The sequence below is a fragment of the Oryza sativa genome, chromosome 1, assembly GCF_034140825.1.
Source record: "Oryza sativa Japonica Group chromosome 1, ASM3414082v1".
Classification (NCBI taxonomy): Eukaryota; Viridiplantae; Streptophyta; class Magnoliopsida; order Poales; family Poaceae; genus Oryza; species Oryza sativa.
The window spans coordinates 16,109,814-16,122,411 of NC_089035.1; the positions used below are offsets into that span (position 1 = coordinate 16,109,814).

At 39.5% G+C, this 12,598-nt stretch overlaps 1 protein-coding gene across 13 annotated transcripts; it reads left to right on the top strand.

Annotated features, from left to right (window-relative positions):
- The first annotated feature begins 786 nt into the window (after positions 1-786).
- Positions 787-10,359, top strand: LOC9266898 (LEC14B protein). 13 transcript variants are annotated; one of them, XR_003242438.2, is made up of 13 exons: positions 787-1,040; positions 1,318-1,437; positions 2,211-2,588; positions 2,721-2,840; positions 3,841-3,918; positions 4,886-5,059; positions 5,970-6,047; positions 6,464-6,636; positions 6,883-7,038; positions 7,736-7,933; positions 8,618-8,803; positions 8,941-9,001; positions 9,789-10,359. XR_003242438.2 is itself a non-coding variant. In XM_015756853.3 (12 exons), exons 3-12 carry the CDS (start codon positions 2,220-2,222, stop codon positions 9,999-10,001), a joined length of 1,326 nt encoding a protein of 441 aa, XP_015612339.1. In that variant the 5' UTR covers positions 787-1,040; positions 1,318-1,437; positions 2,211-2,219; the 3' UTR covers positions 10,002-10,359. The 13 variants fall into 13 exon arrangements, 7 of the variants coding, with proteins under 7 accessions (XP_015612339.1, XP_015612311.1, XP_015612313.1 ...); XR_010741616.1 differs by having other exon boundaries at positions 7,651-7,933; positions 9,789-9,877; XR_003242439.2 differs by having other exon boundaries at positions 7,651-8,803.
- Positions 10,360-12,598: the final 2,239 nt, after the last annotated feature.

Genomic DNA, 12,598 nt, shown 5'->3' on the forward strand with positions numbered 1-12,598 from the left:
ACCACTTCCGTCGCTCGGCCGCCGCCGCTGCTTCTCCCGCCCGGCTGCCGCTTCCGCTTCTCAAGAGAGCTAGAGAGACACAGAGAGAGGCGAGAGTGGATAAGGATGTGTGAGACGTGTGATCTTTACTTGTTGGGGGCCGTGAGACGTGTGATCTTTTACTCGTTGAGGGCCTGACACGGCCAGACAGCTATTAAACTGGAACTAAAAATGATCTTTAGTTCTCACCAACCTAAATTAAAATCAGAAAGTGCCATTGGGCTTTTAAACTGGGCTAAAGCTGATCTTTAGTTATGACCCCTATTTGAACCAGGGCTAATGTGATTTTCGCATGGTCCGACAAAAATCCCTTCTCCAGCGTAGAGCACTTGCACTTACCCGCCAACATCCTGGATAATCCACGATGACTAGGACACCATCGATCGAAGGATTACAAGTAGCGATGCTTCGCGTGGTGCTGACGTCATCGGATCCGATATTACATCACGGCGTGCGACACAAACTCCATTGGCAGCAACGGCTGCAAGCGACCCCGGCTCTAATCCAGCGCGCCGCACCACCACACGCATCACCCGCCCGCCACCCACTCGCGACCCGCCACGTGTGCAGGACCTGGACATCCCCGACCCGCCCCGCCTCACCGGTCATTCGCAGCCCACCAACCTCCAAAGCCGGTCTACTGGGCCCACGCGTCGGCGACATGTGGCAGGGAGGGTGGTGTTTTTCACGCGCGGTCCCCTTCCATGTTGGGGTATTTTAAACCGGCTCCCGCCTCTCCCAGCTATCGCCTCCCCCCGTCTCCTGCTCCTTCCTCTTCCTCGGCAGCTTCGCCTCCTCCCCAATTCCACCGCCCCGCGCGTGCGGCGAGACCTCGGCGCCCTCTGCCCCTAATTCCCGGGCCCCGTAGGCACGGCGTGTACGGCCTCTTGCCCTAGCCTTCTCCCCCCTTTTCGGCATCCTCGCTCGCGCCGCCGGCGAGCAGGTTTTGAGGGGCGCGGCGGTCGTCCTCCGTCTCGGGTTGAGTCGAATTGAAGGTACAGGTTAGCCTCTCCTTTCCCTCCCTCCTCATCCGGGTCGCTTCATGAGCCGGCACAGATTATAGCGAGTTCGGAGTTCCTTAGTAGTACGTCTTAGGATTTTATGCTGGAATCGTCGGTACTTCGTTTGCAGTTACTACCAACTTTGCTATGGACCAATCGTCCGCTTAAGAATCTAACGCCATGGTAGAGATCATAAAGGCGATAGGGATACGCTGCACACGCATATTTGTCCGTTTCCTTCCCTTCAGGTTATTAAATTATTTTTTAAATCGTGTAGGGAATGACTGGCTGTAGAAGAGTCCAAGCCTCCGGCTATCAGCTTTACTGCCCTGCTTGGAGTTGCCTGGATAGCTGGATTGCAAGCTTGTGTCCACGTTAAAGTCTTGTTCTTTTCGAGGTGAATGCGAAATTTATATTTGTTTTTTTCCCTCCTCCTTTCAGTTCCTATTTGAACAGATTTAGTTGTAATCATCTGTACAAAGTGTATGTCAGATATCCTTTTTTGGGGGAAATTAGCTCATCACCACCCATCAGCGATTGTGCATTGCCAAAAAAAAAAAGAAAAAAAAGAAGAGGTTTTTAAAAACGACCAGAATACCCTTAGGTATTTGTTCATTGTTTCATTTTCACTAAGGCCAAGTTTGATTTTGACTCTTGCCCCTCCCATCGAGAACATGGCTTCTTTAATTGAGATGGACGAAGGCTTTATTCTGTTCATTTTGAGTTGTGTCATTTCCAAACTGAACTGTTTTTCTAGTATTGTTTTGTAGTGATGCTCATTTTGAATACTATTTTCGTGGTCATATTGGTGTTGCTGAGCTACTCAGCCATTTCCTTTTTTGTATTATTAAATTAATAATAAAAAACTGATTTACCTCTACAAGCATGCATGTCCCGTTTTTATTCTGTAATGAAAGATGCAGCGGAAGAGTATCATTAATATCCTAGAAATATAATATAATAAACGATTACAACCTTTTATAACTATAATTTTCTTGGAGTTACTTTTGAAGTTAAGCACAGTAGCTGTCTTTCTGTCATGCAGACTGCTGTACTAGTATATCAATTGATCATTCTTTGGAGGTGTTAGGTATTCAGTGAATATTTAGCATAGGAAAGTTGTTTGATTATTGTCAGAAGTGACAAACTTCATCATGCTCATAATTTCAGTATCCAAACATGGGCTGGAAAAGGAAGACACATCATGGAGGATCATGTCATCAACAACAATCCTGTCCTTCACATGGTAATGAATTGTCTGCGATAGATGAGGAGGTTTCCCATCTTACGAGGCTTAAATCCGAGCCATGTGAGAGGACTCGTGCATCCCTTCATGCTGGAAAAAAGAGGCATATCTCAACATTCAAGTTGTTGTCAGGGAGAGAATCCAACTGCTTAGGGATTGGTAGGTTCTCTTCAGCTGATTGCTCTTATGCTCTTCGTAAACACCTACCAGTAAAAGGCCCATGGTGTGTTGATGACATGGACAGTGAAGCCTACATATCTCAATTCTCCGCAGATGGTTCCCTTCTCATTGGTGGGTTCCGGGTATGTCGTTGTGCTATTATAGGGAAAATTATAACCATTACCACATGAGTTTAGCTTTTGTTTAGATACCTTGGCTGCACAAAATGTTGTGATATGGGTGACTGACAATCCTTTATGCCAACAATTAATCAGGGTAGCCATATCAGAATCTACAATGCTGAGAAAAAGTGGACGATACATAAGGACATAACCTGCAAAAAGCTACGTTGGACAGTTTCAGATATTGCTCTTTCACCTGATCAACGATACCTAGTAAGACTCTTATGCATTGTTCTCATTCTTTCTTTTCTTTTGTGTGCTGTTTACTCATTGACATCTAGTGAACTCACTCTTTTCAGGATAACATATATGATTCCATTTTTTGTAAATAAAAATTCGCATCAATGTGCTTGAATAATATTTATTACAGTCTGACTATTTTTAGTTCCATAGTGTGTTTCTTTTTTCCCCTTCATACATGGATTTGAGCCCTTTGTTTGGGTAATGCAAGTTTGAACCTATTGTGCATGAAGAAAATATGAGTGTTCTCTGAGTTAGAATAACATATTTGATTCCTAGATATACTAAAATTTGCAGATTACCACCTTCAAAATCCATGCAATCTGCATATTTTTATAAGCATTTTGGCTCCATTGCTGTCCATGTTATGTACCCTATAAGCAAGGTGGACTCTGAGTAACTCAACATTTGATTCCCCTTTTTTCTAAAAAAAATGTGGTAAATAGAAATATAGACCATGAAAAATTGACCAGGGAACTGACAGCCTCTTTAGGGATATATCATGATAGATTTATAAATTCCAAAACAAATCATGGACCATATGGATTGTCAGTTCCCCTGGGTACTAAGACTGTACTATATGGACCATAGCTTTAATTATTACAGTCCACTATGATTATACAACAAACTGTTATTGCACTTCATATATCTCATCAAATAATTGTTGCTTATGTTTGTATCTTCTGGACCTTTTCTAGTAGCCTGTCCCTACAGAACTTATGATACATGTGTTCTTTGAGAACTGAGTAAGATTAGATAGACTAATTTCTACATGTAATTTTTCAACTTTGCACTTCTTTATTTTCTTTCACTAGCTTAGAAGTATTTACAAGAGTTCTTCCTATAATTCCTAACAAGCTACCTTTAGATGTCTCCCTAAGTTCTATTCATGAAGTTACACTTGAGACTAGTTCAGGTCTTTTTGTATATTTGTTTTATATCATTAACTAAGTGTTACTCGTTCTTTTTGCAGGCTTATTCCAGTCTGTCACCTATCGTTCATATGGTAGATATCCAGAATGGCATGAGAGAATCACATGCCAATATTACGGTATATCCTCTGATGATAACAAAAATAGGAAATTTGGAGTCTATTTGTATTGTGTTGCAGCATGTGCTGACTCCAGAGGCACTTGAAAAAACATACCATGGTTTTACTTATATTTAAAAATTCTAGAGGCGTTTTTATTTGATAAGAAACATTTATACATAATTAAAAACTATAACCTTTGGAGTTGGGGCGCATTATGGTTAGTGTGCAAACATGAAAAATAAATCAACACTATTATACAGACCTGCCAGCCCATTCAGGTTGTCACAAAAATTACTCTATTCTACCCCTTCAAAATAAAACCACCTCCTAAATGGATATTTTAAATAAAATAACCCCTGAGACTGTTTCGGAGGTAGTTTTGCCATTGTGACAGCTGGCGTGCCTATGAGATGATGAGGGCAATTTTCTTCGTGCTATGTCTTCTTCCTCAGTTACTGACTTTCACTGTGGCCCAAGGTTCGAAAAAGCGGTATCCAGTTTTGTGTGGTGACCCCACCTTGTAGTGTTTATGCGGCATAATTGGATGCTTATACGGTATAATCGGACACTTATGTGGCTTAAGTGTACAAGGTTGGGGCACCTGTTCCTTGTATGCAGCCTTTTAGACCTTTTTTCAGAACACTGCTATGCCTAGAGTGCAACAACGCCCTTAGTTGCCACCAACCAAAGCCAAGCCCAAGTGAGTGACCATTTTCTTGAGTCAGTTCAATGTCAACAGTCATGGTGGCAAAACCACCCTGAAAACCACCATAGGAGGAAGAACGCCTGGTTTCATACTTAGGAGATTAAGTAGGCTGACCATAATATTCGAGGGCGTTAAGTAGACTTTTTCCTTGTCAAAATAGTATGTACTAGTTGTTAGCATATTTATTGATGGTTGTGACTTCTATTTCTACTGTTTTCTTTTTGGAAATAATTGTCCTTATGTACGTTTTTACATATTCTGTTTTTATTTATAATGCAGCAAGTTCACGAAGGCTTGGAGTTTTCGAATGATGATGATGGGTTCTCCTTTGCCATATTTTCTGTTAAGTTTTCAAAAGATGGCCGAGAACTTGTTGTTGGAAACAACAATGAATCAATATGTATTTACGATATTGGATCAAACAAAGTAACAGAACGCATTCACGCTCATTCGGTATGAAACAGATGCATGACTGAGCTACATGCTTTTATTGTCAATGTATGACTGTTTTCTGTCCCACCAATTGATATCTGCACATTATCTTTTCTTCCGTGCATCATTACCATTTTGAACAAGTGGTATTTACAATGTAATTAGAATAACACCATTTGTTTCTTTCTTAGATAACTTGATAAGATTAGGTTCTTAGTGTAGCTTGATGCGTCACACTAACACAGTATATACATATGGGAGGAATTTAAGACAAAAGGGATTGTAGGTCAAGGTCACTGACAAAGGTTTCTGCCATTTTATTCTGAAGAATGATGATATATTTAGGAAGCTTTGATCCAACAAAACTGGAAATTTGCACAAAAGAATCAAAATTTGCATGTTTATCAAATCATCTGGTGTACTAAAAATTCTCATTCTGGGTATAATAGACAAGTTAATGAACATGCTTCAGCAGGCAAAAATATCATCAGCTAGGAGCAGATGTCTTGCTAAAATTTATTTTTGTCACATGTCATAAATGTGGAGTTATTGAAGCAGTAGAGTTAGGCACTGCATCAATTCCTGCCAGTTTCCTGAAAGTAGTAGTGGACTCAGCCCAGTATGTTCGAAACATATACTGACATAAACAACTAGAAATATGAAATCAAACATTTCAGGGATGTTGAGTGAACTTGAAAACTTGCCCTTGTCCAGAAACCACCTTGATAGTGAGATCTCAAACAGTAGATGGGACTATCTGTAACAAGACAATGTAACGTATGTGCTACATTTTATATTGTTGGATTAACTTAGGTTTGGAACCTTTCTTGATAATATATTTTTCATTTCTCTTTTGTGGTAGCCATTGTATTAGAAAAAAAAAGTTATGTTTCTTACTAAATCTTATTTTCTCAACTTTTGGTCTTTAAAGGCTGATGTCAATGCAGTCACCTTTGCTGATGAAGGTAGTGATGTTTTATACTCTGGAAGTGATGATAGCCTCTGTAAGGTGAGACTAATATTTCCCAATTTCATTTACTCTTTCTTTAAAGATGATTCTATTTGCATTTGCTGGTTTAAGTCAGACAGCAACATTGCAGGTTTATCTGGCTGATCGTGCCAGAAGTCCAGCAGTGCTTGAATATTTGGTGTAAATACACTGTCTACACTAAGTCACTAAGTCACTAACCAATATGAAACATGAGCAATGAGTTCAGCCTCTAGAGGACCGATTTGTGTAGCCGCTAGAGGAACTATTGTTCAGTAGTGCAAACTCTAACACCAGTCTGTTTGGTATTAATGCATGATCAGTCTTTTTGCTTGCCTAGGAGATGTGAAATCTGTGAAGGGCTTCCTATCATATCGAAGTTCTGATAAGTCACCCATGGAGGCTTTCTTTGACTGACACTGTTATCCAATCTTCAGGTCTGGGATAGGCGCTGCAACAAGAGAGGAAAACAAGTTGGTGTTTTGACAGGTCATTTAGATGGGATTACATTTATTGATAGCCGTGGAGATGGGCATTATTTTATTTCAAATTGCAAGGATCAAACTATTAAACTATGGGACATCAGGAAAATGTCGTCCACTGTGAAAGAGTAAATACAGCTCTTGCTTTTGCATGATTATTCCTCTAAACCAAACCACTTTTTATGCTTGAATCTTAAACGCAACATATTGTAAGCAAGTAGGAAATGCTAAAATCAAAATCTGCCTTTGACTAGATCTGCTTGGCCTGATTTGTCCAAGATCTTGTCTACATGCCTGACCCAAAGTCCAAAATATAAAATAGGCTAAAGTTATTCGACAGAAATACTATTTTTACTTGTAGTTTGTTTTTGCAGCTGCACACCAAAAGCATATGAATGGGATTACAGATGGATGACATATCCCTCAGAAGCCCGATATTTCAAGCATCCATATGACCAGTCCCTGTCAACATTTAGAGGGCATTCAGTGTTACGTACACTAATTCGTTGCTATTTTTCCCCAATACACAGGTTAGTTTAGATATGCTAAATAATTTCTCTGATATATGTTACTGATGTGTCATTGGTCTCGAGATTTTACTCCAAATACTGGAATTTTGTGTTGTTCCATAACCATGGGATTTGATCTTTAGTAAATAAATAAATTCGTAGGCAGGATTAGTTCTGGCTTGTTGTTTTTTCTCCTCTCTGCAATATCACATCCCCTTAAATCTGGCTTGAGTGCAAATTCCCATAGCCTATCCTTGATACCATGGTACTTCCTTATTTTACCCTGTCAAGTACCTCCTCAGTTACACTATTGAAATTGACTTGAGCTGAAAATGGATGCAAAGGCAAAGCTAACATGGCCATTTAGATGGATGATCGTCACATGATGTACACCAGCTCTGTGCCTCTTGCACAAAACAGTCTAACCAATGCACCTGGAAGGCTAGGATCTACCAAGTTTTTTTTTTTTTGACCAGGAAAACTGCCAGGGCTTTGCCCAGCAGTGTAATTTAAATAAAGAAAATATTTACAAGGTTACAAAGATTACATGCGGTTCACACAGAGATACTATAAGGTTTGTACCCAATTAAAAATAGTTTGCTTTAAAGGATCATTCATTCTACACATATGCAGAAGAACTTCTTTGATGAAAAGAGATCTCCATGCCTGGAAAGAGGGTTGAATGTTCTGAAATATGAAGCCATTTCTTTGTTTCCAGATGTGCCAAGCTGCCAAAAAGAAAATTTCCAGGAAACCCTTCTGAGAAAATTTGATTCTTGCTAGGGAGATCATTTGGAAAAACTCCAAATTGTTATTCCACTCAATTCCCAGGTATTGCCAACAGCTGATGCTGAAAGGACATAAAAAGAAGAGGTGTAGCCTTGTCTCTCTGCAGTTCGCATTGCACAAAACACACGTGAGATCATCATCTTCTTTGGCACAATGTCTTCTATCCAGCATATCTCTTTTATTAAGTCTATCACAAAACATTAGCCAGGCAAAGACTTTGATCTTCATGACACATTTTGTTTTCCATAGCCAAATCATGGGTCTGGGGGGTTGCAATGCAGAATAATTTAGCTTATAGAATTTCTTAGCTGTGTACTTATCTGAGCCCCAGATAAAATTCCAAGCATCCCCCATCCCTGATTGTAAATTCAAACTGTCCAGAACCCCCTGAAGTTGCAAGAATTCCGAGTAAGCCTCATCCGAGAGGGGTAGAGCAAAAGAATCTTCTAGGGGTCTTGAACACATGGCCTTGACTGAATCAGACTTATACATAGTCACAAAAAAGAGATTGGGGTAGCTGGTGCATTTAAAATCATCATTCCATAGATCATTCCAGAAAAGGGCAGTTCTTCCTGTCCTGATTTCACATTTTGCTATCCCCTGAATATGTCTACAAGAGTTGTGATGTCCCTCCACCAAAAAGAACCCTTATTCATCGTCAGGTGTGGAACTTTAGAGACATAGTATGATTGTGAGATTAATTTCACCCATGGTAAATCAGCACCATTATAGAACTTGATCATATGCTTTAGAAGAAGGGCTGTGTTTTGAACTCTCAGATTGATCACTCCTAAGCCTCCTTTCTCCTTAGGCATGCACACCCTATCCCAGGAAGCTAGAGATTTCCTTGTCGAAGAAGGGTTATTACCTCTCCACAGGCAATTCTTACGAGCTGTGTCAATGGCCTTGATGACTGTAACTGGTAGCTGCAATGAGGACATGTAATAGGTTGCAATGAGGATCTACCAAGTTGACCTTTCAACCTTTGACCTGACTGGTACCACATCCAATTCAGTTCTCTTAGATTTATGGTGCAATCCATGGGAGTAAAAGGCTTTTTCTGGGGGCCTATGCGTCTAACTCTTGTGTTTTTATTATTAGTTAATACTGTTTCTGATTCTTCTCTTTTTGCAGCACGGGTCAGAGGTATATATATACAGGATCCAGTGACCAATGTGTATATATTTATGATGTGGTATGGACCTTAGATGTTTCCCTTAAACTGTGATATTGTACTGTGATTCTACTATTTGCATACTATGGCAGTTTTTCTGCACACAGGGTGTGTATCCCATCTGTGAAAACTGAAAAGTCAAAAGCTCATGCTGCATCTATGCAAAAAGAAAAATCATAGATGTACACATGAATTTTTTTTTCAATATTAAATATGTCCATGCTTTCAAGAAACCAAAAGGCATTCCCTGTGTAACCTTTGTGAAATCTATTTTGTAATAGGGGTCCAAATGCCAGGGAATTTTGCATAATTTTGGGCTTGTTATTATCATTGTGGTATTTTTGGCTATCTCCTCTATGTCCTCCAATTTCTCTAATACACAAGGATTATATTATGATAATCAAGTTTTTTATTCATAGGGGATTACAATCTACTGTAGGTAACTTTGGCTAGACAATTTCATGGGTTATAATCATTTCTGTGTAGAGAGATCATAATTGGAAGTTTTAGTAAAAACTGTGAGAAATTAAGCCATTAAGATTAAATTATGTTTTTGGATCAAGAAAGACATTTTACAAACCTGAAACCGCACCATTGATTCTGTAGATCATATTATAGATGTTATAAACTGTATTTTTTTATGCATTGGTGTAAACCTTGTTTCACCCTGAGAAACAATGGTAGCAACGTCTCCATGAAGCACGGCCTTCCCGTTTATTCGGTGTTGTGTATTCGTATTCTCCAGCTTAAAGTTGGCCCCTATGTAACTCCTTGTGACTGAAGTGAATCAACTCTCTCTTTCTTGCAGGCTACTGGAAAAATTGTTGAAAAACTCAGATGGCATGGATCAATAATCAGAGATTGTTCCTGGCACCCATACTTTCCAACGCTTGTTAGCTCTTCTTGGGATGGCTATCTAGTCCGGTGGGAAGCAACAGAGGACGACAAGGACCCCTCCATGCTCAAGACCGGAAAGCAAAGAATGCATCCAGAGGGATACACATTTTCGTTTGTGTTTTAGAAATTCAGCAGACGGCAGGGTCCTCAATGCTTGGAAGATGTATTCACGTCGATGCTACTGTGTCGGATTAGTCATTTTCTCTGCTTTCTGGTTCAAGTAGCAACGTATTCAGCCGTATAGAAATTCACCGAATCAAAGTACAACATTACAAGTTACAAAGGTAGAGTAGTTCAATCAGTCATTTACAAATGTATGTCTTTGCTTCTCTTTTTCTCCCATTTGGGATTTCGACGGCCTTGACTAGATAGATATTGGTGACGGGCACCTTGCTCGCTAGTCAGGCTTGGAGAATGCTCCAAAATTTGGGTACAAATATGTACAGTTCAAAAGATGAATAAAGTGAGGAATCTTCAATGCATTGTGTTTTTGTTCACTCGACCCCGAATTCCAAAATAGCTTTTGGCCTCCTAGTCCCTACGGTAAAACATACATGATTTTAACTTTATTTATTTATTTTCAACAGTCTTTGAGCTACGATTGTGATCATGATTTAATACTAGAACAGGTTAATAATTTAATATGTTTATGAGATTATGAAAGTACTCTACATACACATTCAATTTTTATATTTTCAAACTATGTATAGTCACTAATAGTCAAAGTGTCAAAAGTTTGATTGGATTTTGTCCCAAATTCATGGTCAAAGGAAGTATATATGTATCTCTTGTAACATATAAGTTAAGCGTCATGCCAAATGGTATATCTTAAAAACTACAAAGTATTTGTTAGTATATGGCTAGAATTGTAAAAAAAACATGGGTGTGATTGGACGCACCACGAGGCATAAGGAGAAAGGAGGTCATACAAGTTGAGGATTCTCTATAATATATTTGTATATACAGTAACCGTACTAACATATGAGCCAATGCTATATATAGTGTCATTATCCTGTTGTACATGATGTGGGGACAAATATGGTGAGCCAAAAAGAATAAGGTTATTTGTAGGCCTTGGTGATCATGAGAGTCAAGTGATCATTTTGATGGGTGTCCTAGGTAGCACACATGTTCCATGGCTGATAAAAATATATGCCTATGGGGATGAGGCCGGGTAATACACCCATTTTAAGGAAAAAAAACTCCATTATATCGTATGCATGTCATGTATTTATACTATGACTTAAACTCAATTGGCATAGCGTCTATCAAGTGATCTATATATACAATGTGGATAATGTGAAGTAATTTGGTACTATCTCCGTCCTAAAATATTGCAACCTAGGATGGGATGTTGCAACATTTTGGGACAGAGGTAGTAGATCAGTTAGTGATCAGGTAGAGGTAGAGGTAGAGATATGATTGTGGTCATGTGTAGCGATAGTGACGACAAGGGCTGTACAATGAGATGATGATGAACTTGAGGTGGCAAAGCAAACAAAATAGAGAGGGAGGTGATGAGGTAGGGAAATTATGTAGTGCAAACCACATATGTAGTGAAAACTTGGAAACTACCGTTGGATCGAGAAATGGACGTCCGATATTCGTCCACGTCACCATGAGTTAAAGTTTAACTCCCAGTAAAATTTTAACTCATGAGTGAATCTGCGAGTTAAATTTTAACCCATGGTGACGTGGATGAATCTCGGATGTCCATTTCTCGATTCAACGGTAGTTTCCAAGTTTCCACTACATATGTAGTTTGCACTACATATTTTCCCGATGAGGTAAGAGACCCCATTTTGCCTTGTACGTCTCGTGTCCTTGTACTAGGGTTTTAAATCTCGGCTATAGTTGCCACTATATATCTTCAGCTATTGTTGTTTGAGAAGGATATAAGCTATTTGCTCTCATGTATAATTTAGCTGCTATAGCTCCTTTCAGCATGCTATAGCTGCTGCTATAGCTGTTTGAAAAGGCCAACCACTAAATACTTTATCCCGCTATTTAAGGCGCTGTCTTGTACCTACATGAGTTCATCCTCGATGAAGAGCAAAATTCGCTACTCGCTACTCATGTAGTAGGCAAGGCATTTTGCAAGAATGAAAGGCGGAAGCATATAGCGGTCAAACACGTGTCATCTAGATCTACATCACGAGTTTACTTTGGCACCCTCAATACCAAATGCACCCCTTTGTTTCTTATGTAACTAGAGGGAGTATCATAGTTGGGGACACTTCAATTTATGCACCTTTTGTTTCTGTGTAAACTTATTTGTAATTAATCCTGCTTAAAACTCAATGAGATGAAATCACTTCACTATTGGAGAAATATTTTTACCCATGGTTCGCAACCCCCTGTAGTCCCGATTATACAACCGGAACTAAGAATCCGGGACTAAAGATCTTTAGTCCCGGGTGAAATAACCAGGACTAAAAATCCATCTTTAGTCTTGGTTGGTGTTACCAACTGGAACTAAAGATGGTAGCGTCAGTGTCGGTTGATCACTATTTTTTTTCTTTTTTTTTTCATTGTACCTTTGCTCACTACAAATCTAGAACAAGCTTGTTGTAAAGAAGAAAACGATGTAATTCCTGCACGTGCCAAATCTACAAACTACGGGTATTAATACAATATATATAATGCCATTCCCAATAGATAATGGCAAGCGACAGAGCCGCATGCTGGCAAAGCCCGGATGACTAGTGACCGACCACATTT